The following is an 18,461-nucleotide window of genomic DNA, read 5'->3' on the forward strand; positions in this document are numbered from 1 at the left end:
TGAAGGGAATCGAGGAGAGTGGTCTAATAAATGTTGGATATTTCCTTGATTCCTTCATTTTTCTATGGCAGCGGTTGTCGACCCAGGAACACCCCTGGCCCCTTAGTCTAAACAATTCAAAGGAGATAGATCATCACGTGCCTTTGTTACACATATTATTAATTATAATATAAACAAACATGCTGTTTATATTAATAGCAGCTGCTGAGTGAGTGAGTGAGTGCATTGTCTAATTTCCATCATTTATCTTGCTTAATTATAGAGATGCTACATCCCATAACCATAACCAAGATAAATATATACACACACGACTTGTTGAACTTCGTTTGCTCTAGCCAGCAAATATATAAAATTGGTTTTGGTAGAAATATTCATTTACTTGTGAGCAGTAGAAAAACAAGCTAATTTGACTGGATCTAACCTCCAGGACAAGAGGGCAATGGCGTAAATATCAGAAAAGGGATTTCTTATATGACTAAGCATATTGTTATTTTAGAATTAAAAATAAAAAGATTATAGTAAATAAATAAATAAAATATAAAGGACGTGGACAAAATATATAGTGTACCTTCAAAGTGAAGACCCATAGTAGGTGAGAGCTTCATAGATACACACCCTGCAAGAATCATGATATATGGTTTAAATCCTTCCTTTTCTTTCTTTCTTTCTTGTGCATGCTATTGCTAGCAAAGTAAGAAAACCAACCAGCTGCCTGCTATTCTTTTTTTTTTTAAAACACTTTTGTTTATGATATATATATATATATAAGCAGCGAAACCTAATCGAAGAATTTGTTATTCAATACTTGTTTCTTTTTGTTTTTGTTTATCTTGTTTGCAAGTAAGCTACTTAGGTTTTCAACGTTGCTTGCTTCATTTCTGTTATTTGGGAAGGAAATTAATCGCCGTACTCTTTTCACTTCTCCTTGCTTGCTTCCTCCTTTGTCTATTGCCTATTGGTTTTTTTTTTCTTTTTCAATTTGTTTTACAATATTATATATTTTATACAGGAGCAAATTAAATAGAAGAAAAGCAGAAATTATTGAAAGGAAAAAAATAAGAATGGAAGGAGATAAGGGAAAGGAAGAAACTTTGCCACCAGGATTTCGGTTTCATCCAACTGATGAAGAGCTCATCACTTTCTATCTTGTAAACAAGATTTCAGATGCTAACTTTACTGGAAGAGCAATTGCCGACGTTGATCTCAACAAATGCGAGCCCTGGGACCTTCCTGGTACTTTAACCTACCTATATTTCCTTTGTTTACTTTCTCCATAAAACATATATATAGATCTTCATACGTTTCGCATCTTTGAATCATGTTTAGTCTTCTGAAACAAATTATGAAAAGGCCAAATTCAATTATATTTATGTTCTTTCTTCCAATATGGAAAGGCTGCAGCTATCAACATAGGTAAGTTCTATACATAACTTGCTTTCTTTAATCTCAGGAAAAATATTTTATTAAAGAAAAGGAAGTTTACGACAAAATTAGAGTTGCAGTGTAAATTGCTTTTTTGGTTTACCTACTGCTTTTCAAATTAAGAAGCTTGAATTAATGGATAAACTTGCATTATCATTTCTTCTAGCATATTATACTTACATGTATGTATATATATGTATATTCTTTAAGAAACAAAGAGATAATCTTTGCATATATATATAATAATTATTGTATGAGATGAGCTGACTGCTGATATTGTATATATGATGGATCTTACCAAACCCTAATCTGGAGTGATCAACAGGGAAGGCAAAAATGGGAGAAAAAGAGTGGTACTTTTTCAGCCTTCGCGATCGAAAATACCCTACTGGTGTAAGAACAAACCGAGCAACCAACACAGGTTACTGGAAGACCACGGGAAAGGACAAGGAGATCTTCAACAGTAACAGTAGAGTCACATCAGAGTTGGTTGGGATGAAGAAGACCTTAGTGTTTTACCGAGGGAGAGCTCCTAGAGGGGAGAAAACCAATTGGGTCATGCATGAGTACCGTATTCACTCTAAATCATCTTTTAGAACTAACAAGGTACGGACCCCCTTCACCATCTGCCCATCTGCTACTTTTGATTTTACTATATATTCATTAATTACCTAATATTATATCAGTTCAATTCCTAATCTGACATTAATAAAGTCCATGCCATGCCCGTTGTAACTTCAGCAGGAGGAATGGGTGGTCTGCCGCGTGTTTCAGAAGAGTGCGGGGTTGAAGAAGTATCCGTCAGCCTCAAATCAATCCAGAGCTGCAGTGAATCCCTACAATTTAGATATAGGAGGAGGAAGTCTGTTACCAATGATGCAGGCGGAGAACTATCACTTGTCTATGGGAGCGGAGCTTTCAAGGGTTCTAAGGGGTGGTCCTAGCTGTAGTGCCAATCTACCTATTCCATCCCAAATCAACTATCCAGTTCCAGGAGGGTTTACTATATCCGGACTGAATTTAAATCTTGGAGGAGGCTCCACGCAGCCTGTGATGCGACCAATGCAACCTCCCCAACCTCCACCAATGCTGCAGCACCAAGACGTTACGCCCTCTTTGATGAACACCGCTACTTTTGGCGCGGAGGGTGGCTATGGTGCAGAGATCACCACTCAGAATGCAAATGGGCCGACCAACAGATACTTGAGCATGGACCATTGCATGGACTTGGATAACTATTGGCCCACGTACTAATGGACAATGCAAAATCCAATGTCCCCAAGCATGCTTTTTGTTTTTAGTATTAGTCAGTGGTTAAGTTTGGTAGTATATGTTTTAAATTGGAATAGTTTGGGGAATTTAATGGGGTCATCTTCTCATAGATAATAAGGAATTTATATGCTCTAGCCTAAAACTGGGCCTCTTTCTGTTTTTGTATGTCTCAACTCTCTCAATTATGGATGGTTGCAGAAAATGAATATCATCATCTGTAACCTACTTTCTTTTATAATCCTTTGCCACTACGAAATTTCGCCATAATTTATTTTAAACTATTCATCCTAAATACGAAAGCTCACAGAATGAATCTAATCTTTAAACACAGTTGCCTCATCGCTCCTTAAGATCTCGTTTTGAACAAAAATGAAAAAAAGAAAGCACATGCAAATTGACAAACAGCTAACAAAGCCAAAGCCGATGGCATAATTATGAATGGAAAATCAAAATAAGAAATCACTAATAATTATTAACCTTTAACACTACCATACATCTCATGAGTTCTGCTGCTTAAAGTATGACTTCTTTCCATTGTGAATCTAGAAGTATAAATAAATAAAATTATACCCCTAGCATGAGATATCTCAAGATTCGAGGGGTTCTACATCCAACAAAAAGAGGGAAAATAGAAGTTCTGATTCCCGTAGTTTCAAACTCAACATCTGCACCAGCACCAGCCTGCACAAAAATGTTTACAGCCATAGAACCAGTATAACCCGAATGCTCAAGGTACACATAGACGCAGCAGGTCTCAATAATCAATAACTTGAATAACTTGTACACACAGCTAATACATATAATTTGGGGATCTGCACTCAAGCACTTGTTAACAATCAATAACAGTCGCTGTAGACTATTTTGAAGCTAATACATATAATTTGGACAAAAATAACACCATAATACCAACTAAGATTTCCAATTTACAGTTCCGGTATTGAAGATGACTCCAACAAAGAGAAAATCTAGATAAAGAAAACAATTACTTAAAAGGTTGTAGGGACAAACAGCACCAAAGTCTCCCCTTAAAAGTAGTAACTCTGTCTAATGAAACTTTCATAGCTAAGGCCCATAACATTTTTGAATTCTTTCAGCTGAAGAAATAATTACTACAACCGGCAAATAGCAGATTACAATTTACAAAGTTCTCTTAGAAAATTTTGTCATAAGAAACTCCAAAAGAATGCCACATGGGCATAGCACAATGAGCCAAGCAAACTTAGTACCTCCATCAACTCATTCATTTTCAAAGAGACCTCAAACTTTGCCTTCAACAATTCCTCCTATTGAAATAAAATAATATAGTTAGAAATATGGTTAAGGACCATCATCTAGTGCAAGTATGATATTGCACCTTGTTAACCTTAACCTACCTCAACAAATTTAAGAGCTACATCCGCTTTTGCTATGGCGTTCTTCTGCTACTTATTGATTTTTCTTATACTGTAGACATGATTACAACATAGGACGTGAACCATAAGAAAAGCATTCGTGTATATATATTAATGGCAACGCATAGCGACAACAAAATTGCAATTCCACATACTTCAGCAAACTAAAATAGAAGAAGAAACTTACAATCTCTAGCTGGACAACCAGAAGTCACATTAAAATGCTGAAAAATGAGCTTCATTAATCGTAAAACTAGGAAGACCCTTAATTAACAGCGATCTGTTTCTGAAATTTAAGAGCCTCTGCACGAGCCTTTTGCAGCTGCTCCTCAGCTTATGAGGTTCCCTTTTTCTGAGAAACAACAAAGTATAGCCTTTAGCAATGGAATAGAGGGTTAGCCATGTGTCTTTGAAGCACGCTCTTCTTCTTCTTCTTTTTTCAAAAATAAGTTAGAGGAAAATAGAAACCTGAAGAGATGATAATTCAGTGTGCAAGGCCGCAATGCTGTCAGATTTCTTGAATAATCCTGTCTTCCCGCTTTATCATCTCATCCTTGGTTTTCAATTCTAGAGATGTCTCTTCAACATTTGATTTTGTATACGAGGGAAAAAAAACAAGATTTGTAATTAGCCAAAAAAGATGAACATAAATCTACATTTAAGAAAAAAACGAAAATTGAGGCTTAAACTACTCTAATAACTAATAAAACTAGAATGAAATGAAATGTTGAATAGAAGTGGATGAGCGAAAGCATTTCAAGTTGCCATAAAAAGGAAACGAAGTCCTAAAGTGAGAAAAAAATAGAAAGAATGATAACAGTAAGCAGTGAAGTGGGGAATGGGGAAAAGGAAGACTAACCAAGAAGACGGATGTTAGACATGAGTTGATCCAACGCCAAGTTGAGAGAAGTGGAAATGGAGGCGTCCGATGCAAGCAGTGGCTCCATTGAGACATCATATCTGATATTGGTGAAAAGTAGAGGGAGAAAATGACGAACTTTGAGTTTGAGGCTGCCATCCGGCGATTACGAAGCCGCCAACACTCGCCGGGGAAAGGAAAGGCAAGAAGAATCAAGGAACGAATACATCAAATATTTGAATTGGCATTGTCCATCTCCACACGATTGGGTTGGGCTATTTTCTGTGTTTCGGATAACATCTAGCCCCAATCACATTGGACTATACGTAAATGTGTACAGGTTGGCCCAACTTTCAGCTCCCAATTTCAGTGATTGACTTGACTGACCCTAACGCTTTTATAGTAACATAAATCAAATAATTCTCTTTATTAACTTTACAAAAAAACAAAAAAAATCATTTTAACTTTTAATTTAATCTTTTATCTCTTTTGCCCTTAAATTTATATTGTTTGTCAAATCACTCCAATATAAATGGAAAAGTTAATGACGGTTAATTTTGTTGACGTGTCATCCACATGAAAGTCCATGTGTAATTACATTAGAAATTATTATTTTTTAAATTAAAAAATATTCTTTATAATTATTATACATTTTAATAATGTTAATTTTTATCTTTTTATATTTTTTGAATTATTTATATTTAAAAATTAATTAATTGCTAACTTAGCATCCATGTGACAATCCACTTGTATGTCACGTCATCAAAGTTAGTAGACGTTAACTTTTCATTCATTTTGGGATTATTTAACAAATAATGTAAGTTTAAGGGCTAAAAAAAATACAAATTTAAAAATAGGGCTAAAATACCTATTTTTGTAAAATTGAAAGGCCAATAATGTCATTGCCTTACAGAAATTGGTTTAGTCCTTCTACTAATAAAAAAATCAATTAGAGGTAGCATTTGCTAGTTAAAAATATCATTTATGGTAATGAAGTTGATATTTTAAAATTTTTATAGTTTGTACTTCTTATTTGGAGTTATACTGTAAATGAAAAAATAATTTCCATGCCATTTTTTAACGGTAAACATTAAATCGGATATACTTTGGCATTATTTTATTCTTTTTAATAGCAAAGGGTTTAAATTGATACATTTAATTATGAGAAACTAATTTGATCTAGTCTCTATAATTGAGGTACTTTTGTGTAAATTGTGGTTGTGCAGGCTAAGCAAGAAAAATTGACAATTTAAATTGAGGTATTTGAATGGTTTAAGTAGTACAAATTTAAAAATAAAATAATTTTTATTTTTATTTAATTTATAATTAATTTTAATTTTAGGATTTAAAATAAACATTATATATTTAAAATAGAAAAATAATTTAAATTTTATATAATTTTTTAAAAAATTATGTAAGAATTATTAATTATTAATTATTTTTATTTACTTGAAAAATTATTTTAACAAATTTTATTTTTATTAAAATAAATTTAAATTTTCAAAACTTCAAAATTAATATAAAAACTCGAGAACGAAAATTAAGTAAACTATCATAAACTATTCGAAAAAATCCAAAAATAAAAAAACTACCAAACTCACCCCTTGTGCATTACACAGAAATAGTGACAGGCATTAGCCATAGATAGTTTGTGGAGTAGAGTCTCCTGTATTGTATTGCATTTGGATGATCATACGTTTTAATTCCAACGTGGGCTTCACTCCATCATTGTTGTCATGAATTCATGGTCAGATTTTTCTTACATCTACATCTACATGCAAGGCTTAGCTGATGGAGGCAGATATGTTCTCAATTTTCCTAATTTGAAATGCAAACGAGGGCTAAATTAGAAGGATAAGACATTTTTTTAATTTAGCCTTTAGGCCGGTTTTAAAATTAATTAGAAAAATAGGTCGATTTTAGGAGAGAGAAAGTGAAAGCACGTCTAGCTGTTAGGGCTTTTTAAAATTTTTAGGTTTTAAAGTTTAGGGTTTAGGGTATTTTAAAAGTGTTTAGGGTTTGCGACTAAGACGACAAAAATTTCTTAGGTAGTTTTGAGGGGTGGGGATGTGATAACGCGTCTTAGCACGCATACATTTCATATGTCATGGCGGGATAGGACCATTACCTTAGAAACCCATCGTGGGGAAATCAAGTTTCGGGGTAATAATGCTTGATATGATCAGGGGTTGAAATCTAGGTGGAGATCCCAATTGGCGGTCGTGATGTGGTCACAGGTTCAAGTATAAACGGGGGGGCTAGGTGACAGTCGTTACGCGGTCAGGAGTTCAAGCTTTTTGGATACCCGCAAATAATGCCCTATATATATATCATACATAAGATTGATGTCATAATCATACAGAAAAACTTTGGGAACTTCCAGTGTAATCAACATAATTTTTTTCAATATTTCCAAGCAGTCGATATCTTTAACCTTTCATTCTTGTTCGAAGGTTGACACCAAAGTGGACATAAGAGGACTCTTAGGTGGAGAGCGGATGTTCTGACACAGTAGAAGTCAAACTCGGGTCGGCGTGGCAACAATTGTAGTTATTAATGGGTTGCGAAATAACGACAACTATCGTCGTCCTAAAATGAGCATCACCTTTACTGCATCGCAATAGGCGCTCCCCACTGTCACCTAAAAATGGAAAAAAATTACACCGATTATAGCAGGAAGCCCTAGATTTTTTCCGTATGAATATGTCATCAAACTTCTAGATGGTATTTATAAGGCATCACTTTTGGGCATTCGAAAAAATTGAGCTCGTGGCTGTGTAACAACCGTCCATTGGCTCCCCGGTTATACCCCGATCCATTACCGGATAACGACTGTTGATTGAAACCTCCATGTCGACTTCCACCCTTGATTGTAGAAAGCAAAATCACCCCATAATCGACTTCTCTAGTATAGGCTTCGGAGGCAATTACCCCAACAGAAAATTGTAGCAAATGTACCATTTTGGTAAATAATCTCATGGGCATACCATTTAAGTTATTAATTATTTTTTGTATTATTGAGGTAAAAAAGCCAAACTGATATTTTTTATCCACAAAACTTTAGTTTTACATATTTTACTATCTATATTATTCCTTTCAACTTAAAACTTAATTTTAATTTATTTTATTATTTTATTTGTAATTTTGTACATATGCATATTATTAATTTATTATAATTTTTATACTGAATATGAAAATAAATTTGTATACTAGTAGGCAAGGACAGATAAGGATTTTACTCCAAGGGGCGAAACTTCTAAATCCAAATGACTATCTCTTTTTCGATGTATGCTACCAAGTAAGTTGAAAGAAAATCATCCTCCATTCTATTGCGAAGCCTTGTCTTCACGATTTTCATGGCTAAAAATGCTCGTTCGGTTGTTATAGTAGACACAAGAAGAGTTAGCACAAGACGAATAATTCTATCAAGAAGAAGATAAATACTTAACTTATTTATCTTAGCTAGCACTAGACACAAATCGAAAACTCTAGAAGATTTTTGCAACTCCGTGCTTTGATAAGCATCAAGTTGAAAATGCTCCAAATGAATCTTCATGTAACAGCCCGTTTTCAGTGGTGTCTGAAATAGTGATTTCAGGACCACAATTTTGATGAGTAAATTATTATTTTATTATTTATTTAATGTCTAGAAGAATATATTAAGGCTGTATTAAAATTTCGTTAGGAAATTTTGATGTTTAAATGGTTAATTAAGTGAAAAGGACTAAATCGTAAGAAGTGTAAAAGTTGAGTTCTATTAGTTAAAGGATTCTAATGGCTATGAAATCTTAAAATAAGGGACTTAAATGGTAAATATACCATTTAATAAATTAGTGGAAAAATATGGACATGGATTTGATGTTTTGCTTAGTTATTAACCAAGGTTAAAATAGTAAATTGATAAATTAACCTAAACTAAATAAAACAAAAAATTGTATCATCTTCCTCACTTAGTCTCTCCACCAAATTTGAAGAAGGAAATAGCCATTTTTAGGGCTTGAAGGTTTGGCTAGCATAGGTGTTTTCATGTAAGTGAATTCAATCCCCATTTTTAATGATTTTTTATGTTTTTGAGTCCGTTTTAGCTTAATCTAGCTAGCTCGGGGGTTAATTTTTAAAAATATTAAAGGTTTGGGGACTTACCATGAATGATTTTGAATGATTTTTGATGTTAATTGATAGATTATGAATCCTTGTTGAAAAATAAACAAGTTTTGTTAAGTGATTTTTTGATGAATTTTAAAAATAGGGATTAAATTGTTAAAGGTATAAATCCTAGGGTTTTGTTTTGAATTTTTGATAATTATGAGTTGCTTTAAGGTCCTTTGCAACATGGGTTAGGTTGGATTTAAATTAAAATGGTTAGATTTTAAGTTATTAGCTTAAGGACTAAATTGTGAAAAGTTAAAATATTAAGGGCATATTGGTAATTTTGCATAAATATGAAATATGGATTAAATTAAATACTAGGTAAACCACGTTCAGACTTAGATCGAGGAAAAGCTAAAGCTTCGAATTAGTTCGACCATATTACTATGCCCTAATTATCGAGGTAAGTTCTATGAACTATAATCATTTTAATATTAGTTAAATTGAATGTTCATTATGTTGATTTAATATAAACGAACTTATATATATGTATCAATGCTATAACAAATTGATGGATATTGAGTCCCAGTTGAACCTTAAGAATTCTTAGGATACAAATGACATGTCATTAGGGATTTCATGTTTCTAGTGTTAGTTTTGAATGTCCTACCAATGGCTAAGATCCTGCATTTGTTGCGGATTCTACACAACTTGTGTGAGCAACATCGTGTAGCTTATATTCTGACCCACAGCTCATGTGAGCAGACCCATTTCACGGCTCATGTGAGCATTGATGTAAAGAAAATGTTACGATTATATGTCAAGGCACACTTTGTGTGAGCTTTCCCGAGTATCTGATATAATTCTAGATGGTTCAATAGGTAAGAAAATGGAATGAAATGGTAAGTATGCAAATGGATTGAATCATGAATTTATGAAAGGTTTTATGAACTAAATGATGTTAGTACATATGGAAATTTATATATCTTATGAATGATTTCATCTGATTCATGGACAAGTATACTAACATGTGAGATGGTGATGTTGTTTAGGCTTTTACTAAGCTTATGGCATTGGTGATGAATTATGTTGTAACACCTCTAACTTGTATCCGTTGCCCGAACAGGGTTTCAGAGCATTACCGAATAAACGTTACCTAAATTATTCAATTCAAAACATTTCAATAATCACAACATAATCCATCAGTAAGCATGCATACCGTCCCTTATTCAAGCCCTCGAGGCCTTAAAATCAATTTAAAAACGATTTGGGACTAAATCGAGAACATTTGAAAATTTTAGGAAACAGTTAGAAAAAATTCAACTGCAGAGATCACACACCCGTGTGGCCAGGCCGTGTGCCTCACAAGCTCGTGTGGCCAGACTGTGTACCTCACATGGTTGAGACACACGCTCGTGTCTCAGGCTGTGTAACTCTCTAACTTGGGCCACACACCCATGTGTGTTGCCCATGTGTGACACACGCCCGTGTGACCAGGCTGTGTGCACCCAAAAGTACATTAAAACTCAAGTTTACCATTTCCTACTTATTTGGGCACTAAGAAACTCAATTACGAATCATTTAACCTATTCAAAACATGATCAAACATACTCAAAACATGCCAAAACAATCGTCTTAAGTGCCTAACCAATGTACCCTCATTGGTACCGCAAATTATACCATTAAAACATTTCATCCATGCATCATTCAAATCAAAGTTTTAAACATGCCAAAATCAATCATTTTAGCCTAGCTTATAACTACTAAAACATAAACTTAAATTTACACACACTTAATAAGCATTGGTTCAAAACAGCATGCCAAATTATAGCTCCAAACACAAACATATGCTCAATCCAACATTATACTTATAACTCTATTACAAACCATTCACAAAATAACTATCAATTTAAGACATCCTAGGTACATGCCATCACAAAAGGTAAACTTCACCACATTTGAGATCGAGATCGTTGTTTGATGCTGAGTCGGTGATCAAAAGAGAAGTACCTAACCTGCGCACGAAAAACAAAACCATACGCTGAGTAAAACTCAGTGATATTTCTATAATCCAAACATTTAAAGACATAAAGATACATGAATGCTCAATTTGAATTTTATAATCACATTACTATCTAACAAGCAATTGTAATTTATCACCATCTCAATTTCATCCATAATACCACATTATATCGTTATTTGCTCAACTTCACAAATATTCTTCTATTAGGTAGTTTAACATAAACTCAATTAATATCACTTGCTATAAAAATAGCTTTTCATATATCATTCAACATTTCGTTTTAACAATGGCATAAACCAACTATATTTAATCCATGAGTACATTACTCATATATCTCATTTATGATCACAACATTTCCACCTTTCGTATATCAATCCACTTTTCCATTTCCAATTCATATATTTTGTCATTTCAATATCAATCATAGAACTTTATTATTTAATTACGCCTATTAAAACGACTCGGACTCAGACGGATACACGGGTCCAACCAACACACTAGTTTGGCACCCAGTGCCTCATCGGATAAATCCGAATTAATAACTGCGCCCAGCGCTATATAAATTAACACCTAGTGTCTCATTAGTTAAACCAAAGCAAATTGGCACCCAATGCCTCATCGACTCGAAGTTGAAGAAATCCTTGAACTCTTCCTATCTTATGGCATGCCATCTATATTTGACTCAGCCCGATACATTTAATAGGGTTTCATTTCACTTTTCAAATACAACCAATATCCAATTCTCATATTTGCACATCATCACATTTACATATATATTCATTTCAATTCAAATAATCAATACATTCATAATGTATATACTAATTCAATCCATTTCAATCAACTATCAAAGTGCCAAAAAAAAGACTCACCTCAACCACTTACCATATGCATTAAATCAAAATACAACAATTAACAACTAGGTCCGGATTTATAGAAATACAAACCTTGGATTCCGAGCTATTCGACGTCGGTTTTATCCTTCCCCTTTTTAGTCGAGGATTCCGGTAAAACGTTAGCTACGAAATTAAAACAATTAAAATACATCAATACGACACAATTCAATTCCACATTGAATATTTCAAATTTTACTCAATATTTGCTTAAATTCAAATTTAGTCCCTAAATCGAGACTAGTTTTTATTCTTCACATTTAATCCCATATTTTTATACTAATTTAACTTTAAGATAAATTTAGCTCTCTATTTTCAATTAAACCCCTAAATTTCAAATTTTTTCACAATTTAGTCCCTATTACTCAAAATTTACAATTTGTTTTACAATTTAATCCTTTTTCATTTCTAGCTTAAAAATCTATCAATTTAATCCCTAATACTAAAACTATTCAACATTAACAACATTTAAAATCTTAATCAATGCTAAAATTTCAACATGGGTCGAGTAGTACTGAACACAGAGATTCCATAAATATAAAAATTACAAGAAAATGGACTAAATTGACTAACCAATTGAAGTTGAAACTTAGAAACCCTTAGGTGCCGTGCGTCCTTCCTTCTTTTCTTCTTTCTTTCTTTTTCTTTCTTTCATTTTGCATGTCTTTCTCTTCACCTTTTTCCACTTACTTTCTTTTTATCTCTTTTATTATTTCATTTATTTTGTTTTTATCATATATCATATATCATATAATATATGTTTACATACTTTTAAATTTATTAACTATTATAATATATATATATATCATATCATTAATTGTTTTAACCCATTTACCATCCACTTAAAGAAACAAATGTATAATTTCTTCTTTAGTCCCTTTAATTATTTTTAAATCATAATTCAACTTCTACCTTATATGCAATTTAGTCCTTATACTTAATAACTTTTAATTTCACAAAATTCACTTAATCAAAATCTAATTAACTACACAACTAACTTCGTAAATATTTTTATTAAATATTTATGAGTCCTATTAATGAGAATGAAGTCTAGGGAATGCACTTTTTGACGCCCCTAACTATAGGGTCATTACATATGTTAATCTTTAAATTGTATAAATGACGAGGTAAGTTATGTTTAAGTTTATACGAGCTTACTAAGAACTCGTTGCTTACGTAGATTCTTTCCTTTGTTTTATAGATTTACGGAAGCGTGATCGGTTGGAAGCTTGTTGAAGATCTATCACACTATCCAGCAGTCAATTCAGTAGTTTTTGAGTATTTTGGCCAATGTTTATAATGGCATGTATAGGTTTTCGAAACCATTTTTTGAGTCGCTACCGATCTTTTATTGTGGTGTGATCAGATCACTTTCAAAATAATTTTAGGTCTGCGAATTTTGAGAAAACAGGGTCAGAAGTCAGTTACGCACGAGGAAGGGTTAGCACTCTTGTAACGCCCAAAATTGGTATCGAATTGATTGTTTAATGTCTTAGTGTCGAAACTTTGAAAAGATTTTGAAATACGATCCTTTTATCTTGAATAAAATGAATTGGATAATAAGGCTCACTTACTTCAAGGAAATAAATTGTCACACTCAGTGAGTTAGAGTGCAACGTTTTAAATCCTCAAAATTAAGTTTGACTTTTAAAACCTATACATTTTGAGAAGGATATTCGATTCTTTAGGTCAGATGAGAAAATCGAAACCCAGTAAGTTAGGGTTCGATCTCACAAAATCCTAAATATCGAATATTGCCTTTATTTCCATTCGTTAGAAAAATCCTCGTTTCGAGAAAACAATATGTCATATCCAATGCATTAGGACACCACATATCGAATTCCCAAAAATGAGCTTATTTGGAAATCATAGGTTTTATTACAAAAGAGATACTCGGCTATCTAAATTCATCGGAGAAATTGAGGCCCAGTAAGTTAGGGCACAATTCTCTCGAGAATCATGAATAGCGTGTATTTTGACAAATTGTGAAATAAGATGATTCTAATGCTTTTATTGAAACACGAAAAAAAATGCATTGATTAAATGAACAATGAACCATGCAAAATTTGGATAGTAAATATACACCAATGAGTGATGAGCGATAAATCAATAAATACAATGACAATAGTTCCAAACATGCATTATGCCACTATCAACATCAACATTCAAAAGTTATTAATTTAAAAGGAAGGTGCAATGTAACTAATTTAAAAGAGAAAAAAGTGAGAAAAGAAATTTGAATTTAGCAAAGTATTTAAACAAAATTGTACATTTTAAAAAAGGGTAATTTACGAAGATTTGAAATAATTTTGTAATAAAAATGAATAAAATGTTTAAATGAATTCTAAAGAAAGAATTATAAGAAGGAAATAAAATAAATAAATAAAATGAATAAATCACAAAATTAGTATATGTTTTAAATTAAATAAGGAATATATGAAATGAAATATTTAATATACGTATTTATATAGCAATATATGTAAAAGAGGTTGAAATAAGTAAAATAATAATAAAATATTTATATAGAGAAAATAAGTAAAATTTACAATTTGAAATTAGTAGTATATTATATACATACATAAAAATTTAGTATAAATTGTATATACACATATAAAATAGAATTAGAATTATGAAATATTATTGTATAAATTTTTTAAAGTTAAAAATATACACATATATGGTTTTAAAAAATCATAAAATGTGTACAAATTATACTAGTCAAACATAAAATCTATGAAATAATATATTACAAAAATTAAATAATAATATAGGAAAACACAAAATAATACTATATAATAAAAGAAAATAGATGTATATAACGATTAAGTAAATTGATGAATAATAAAAATAATTAATAGTGACAGGTAATAATAATGATAATAAAGAATAACAATGGATTAATTTAGAAATAAAACAAAACCCTAGGGGCGAATTTGAAACAAATAAATAAACGACTGAAATGAGAAATGCTAAACATTAAAGGGACCATTGTTGCAATTAAGCGCATAAATTCAGGCACTTAAACCCAATTGTCGAAACGATGCCGTTTAATCACGGATCTAATTGAAATTGGAACTAAATATGAGGTAACAATTAAAAACGGATAAAAATCGAATTAAAATGAAAGCAAATGCGGAGGGGCTCGTTGCGCAATAATCCCATCAGACCCAAAGCGCGCAAATCCTTCCCTCAGGTCGGGTCACCGCGCGGGTCACAGGGCTATACGACGTCGTTTTACTGGCGTTATAAAAGACAGAAAATCTTCTTATCTATTCACTATTTGAAAATAAAAAAAGGAAAAGAAAAAAAAGATAAAAAAACCTAATGGTTTCGTTCCCTTCCCAAGCGTCGCTCTCTGTATCAACTCCGATCGTACCAGAGGAGGACGTGAGCTTCAACGGCCCCGACGTCAAGGTAATATACCCTCCTTTCTCTATGTTTTACATATATACATAAAAAGGTAACGAATAAAAATAAAAATAAAAATAAAAAACAAAGTCGGAGAATCACCTTAAGAAAAAAATTTGTTTTCTATTACTTTTTTCAATCGTTTTCAATACAATATATTTTTTTTAATCTTCTGCACCCCCTCCCCGGTTACAGGTTTTTTTGAAAGGCTTTTTATAGCCCCCGAAAGAAATGTAAAAATAATACAAACTTATTTTCTTTTTCTTTTTTGTTATTTCTTTTTTCTCTGCATTTCTCCTGTTGTTTGTTTGTGTGCTGCGCAGGTACGGCCGTACGATGGTGGTGGCGTGGCGCACGTAGAGAGGAAGACCGAAGGCGCTCGAGGCTGTACGGCGCTCGAGGCTAGCTAGGGTTTCTGTTTGTGGTTTTTGGCTATGGGTATTCGTGATTGGGCTAGGGTCTAGGCAAATTGGGTTTAAATTTTAATGGGCCTTAGTGGGTTAGCATTTAAGCATTTGGGCCTAGGTATATGGATTATTTTTGGACTGTTATTAATTTTTTATTTGGTTTATATTTTGATTTGATTCAGGGGCCTGGCAAATTGGCCTATAACAACTGCCACTCTTTGCTCATTGTCGTGTAACGGGAACAGAGCAAAGACTAAAAGCCCAATTGTGCCCAGTCTCGACTTCTTCAGTGTTTCTCTTCTTCAAATATCCTCATTCCATCCTACTGCATCTTCAGAGGTATTGGCATGGGTGCTTCGATCCACTCCACCGCAACGTCGAGGAGATAGGATTTGTAACTCGTAACTTTAATCTGTTTAACTGTGATGTCGAGGAAGCACGGTTCGCCATTGTGGCTTCAATCTGTTCCACTACACTGTCTGGGAAGTAAGATTCGCTGTTGTAGCTTTAATCTTTCTAACTGCAATATCAGGGAAGCAAGATTCGCCGTTGTGGCGTTAATCTGTTCCACTGCACTGTTTAAGAAGTAAGATTTGCTGTTGTAGCTTTAATCTTTTTAACTGCAATGTCGGGGAAGCAAGGTTCGCCATCGTGGCTTTAATCTACTCTACTGTATCGCCAGAGGAGTAAGATTCGCTGTTGTGGCTTCAATCTTTTTAACTGCAATGTCGGGGAAGCAAGATTCACCGATGTGGCTTTAATCTATTCCACTGTACCGCCTGGGGAATAAGATTTGCCATTATAGCTTTAGTCTTTTTAACTGCAATGCCGGGGAAGCGAGATTCACTGATGTGGCTTTAATCTGCTCCACTGCATCGCAAGAGAAGTAAGATTCGCTGCTGTGGCTTTAATCTTTTTAACTGCAATGTCGGGGAAGCAATATTCACCGATGTGGCCTTAATCTGCTCCACGGCATCGCCAGGGCAGTAGGATTCGTCGCTGTGGCTTTAATCTTTTTATGCAATGTCGGGGAAGCAAGATTCACCGATGTAGCTTTAATCTGATCCACTGCACCGCCTGGGGAGTAAGATTCGCTGTTATAGCTTTAATCTTTTTAAATGAAATGTTGGGGAAGCAAGATTCACCGATGTGGCTTTAATCTGTTCCACTGTACCGCTTGAGAAGTAAAATTCGTTGTTGTAGCTTTAATCTTTTTAACTGTAATGTCGGGGAAGCAAGATTCACCGATGTGGCTTTAATCTGCTCCATTGCATTGCCAGAGAAGTAAGACTCGCCGTTGTGGCTTCAATCTTTTTAACTGCAATGTCAGGGAAGCAAGATTCGCTGTTGTGGCTTTAATCTGTTCCGTTGCATTATCTGGGAGATAAGGTCTGAAATTCTTTGGTCTATTCCACTGTAATCTCAGGGAGAGAAGATCTGAAATTCTTCGGTCTATTCCACTGTAATCTCAGGGAGATAAGACCTGATGCGATCTACTCTACTGTAACTTCAGAGAGATAAGATCTTTTACTTTGATCCGTTCAACTGTAATCTCAAGGAAATAAGATTACTGGCTTCATTCTGCTCCGCTGTAATCTCAGGGAGATAAGATTCACCATCTTCGATCCGCTCCGCTATTGCTCAGGGAGACAAGATCTGTTATATTCACTGATCTGTTCTCTGGGAAACACGACCTGTATAATGAACCTAATTATGCCTAATGATTAAGATGGCATGATCAAAATGAATCAAATGCTCCTAACTAGACATGTGAATAATGTTTGCATGAATGCAGAGTTTTATTTTTTTCGAGAATGATCCCGCTTAGGTTGTCATTACTCGAAATTTATCAAGGCTTTAACACTGACGTGCTACAACGCCTTCTCGCTTGACCGGTTTTTCTGAAAAACATTTAGGCAGGTTGCCCCCCACTGTAAACTTTAAAGTTTAATCCATTAGGGCACACAATTTGTGCCATCATTCTTCCACTACAATCCAAGGGTAGAAATAGGTGGCTTTTCCTCAATCCTCTCTTATCAAAATTCAAGGATATAGGATCTGAATCGTTCTAGTTTCTTACACCATTCTCAGGGTGTCGTACCAAAGACTTATGCGCAGATGAAGGCTCTCTTCTCCGAGGTAACCTCTTCCTCTTGCCTGATGATCATCGCTTGCTTGTTTATTTAAGCTTTGTCATTAACCCATCATCTTATCATTTTGTTCAATCAATGCATTTGACAATAAAATCCAAAGAGAATGTCCAAATTTAGACTCTTCTTTCTCAAATTTCTAACCTTTAAACCTAGTGCGTTCTAAACAATAGTCCTGTTTTAGGCTCCTATATTATTTAGAAAATTTTCAAAGTAATATGCAAAACTTCCTTTGTGAAATTTTTATTAGTCCATTAATCATTATTCCAATGCAACATGCTTGCAAAAAGGATCATAACAATGGATAAGAATAAAGTTGGTTCTGAGCATAGCTCGAAAGAACAAGTTATCAAAAATAGTAAAGAAGGATGACAAAGAAATTGATTGGGAATGTATATCTTGGAAAAGAATAAAGGTATTCCAAGAACAACAAATAATATGAGAATTGGGTGCCCCAGATATCGCAGCTTGAACTTCTCTGTACAAACTTTCTGAAGACCATTTTGAGTTTGACATGTGTTTAGGAGATCTACTGTGTTTTGTCGATGCC

The 18,461-nt window shown here is 33.6% G+C and overlaps 1 protein-coding gene and 1 long non-coding RNA gene across 6 annotated transcripts; one reads left to right on the plus strand and one right to left on the minus strand.

Annotated features, from left to right (window-relative positions):
• The first annotated feature begins 604 nt into the window (after nt 1-604).
• LOC105771605 (protein CUP-SHAPED COTYLEDON 1) lies at nt 605-2,932 on the plus strand. Of its 4 annotated transcripts, none has more exons than XM_012593034.2 (4): nt 605-691; nt 1,010-1,233; nt 1,748-2,028; nt 2,164-2,932. In XM_012593034.2, the coding sequence occupies exons 1-4, from the start codon at nt 675-677 to the stop codon at nt 2,674-2,676; spliced, it is 1,035 nt and encodes a 344-aa protein (XP_012448488.1). In that variant the 5' UTR covers nt 605-674; the 3' UTR covers nt 2,677-2,932. The 4 variants fall into 4 exon arrangements, with proteins under 4 accessions (XP_012448488.1, XP_012448489.1, XP_012448490.1 ...); XM_012593035.2 differs by having other exon boundaries at nt 2,167-2,932; XM_012593036.2 differs by lacking the exon at nt 605-691 and adding an exon at nt 745-906.
• Nucleotides 2,933-3,446: 514 nt separating this feature from the next.
• On the minus strand, nt 3,447-5,130 carry LOC105771506 (uncharacterized). Of its 2 annotated transcripts, XR_008197035.1 has the most exons (5): nt 4,945-5,130; nt 4,554-4,664; nt 4,273-4,437; nt 4,068-4,137; nt 3,447-3,977 (listed from the first exon to the last, which is right to left on the minus strand). It is a non-coding gene; the product is annotated as an uncharacterized LOC105771506 (long non-coding RNA). The 2 variants fall into 2 exon arrangements; XR_001126533.2 differs by having other exon boundaries at nt 4,554-5,130.
• Between the last annotated feature and the right edge of the window lie 13,331 nt (nt 5,131-18,461).

The sequence above is a fragment of the Gossypium raimondii genome, chromosome 6 (assembly GCF_025698545.1).
Source record: "Gossypium raimondii isolate GPD5lz chromosome 6, ASM2569854v1, whole genome shotgun sequence".
Lineage (NCBI taxonomy): Eukaryota > Viridiplantae > Streptophyta > Magnoliopsida > Malvales > Malvaceae > Gossypium > Gossypium raimondii.

Excerpts from the sequence above, each read along its gene's own strand:
- LOC105771605 (XM_012593034.2), top strand. Across the intron at positions 1,234-1,747 it reads CGAGCCCTGGGACCTTCCTG|GGAAGGCAAAAATGGGAGAA; the intron begins GTACTTTAACCT and ends AGTGATCAACAG. Across the intron at positions 2,029-2,163 it reads CATCTTTTAGAACTAACAAG|CAGGAGGAATGGGTGGTCTG; the intron begins GTACGGACCCCC and ends TTGTAACTTCAG.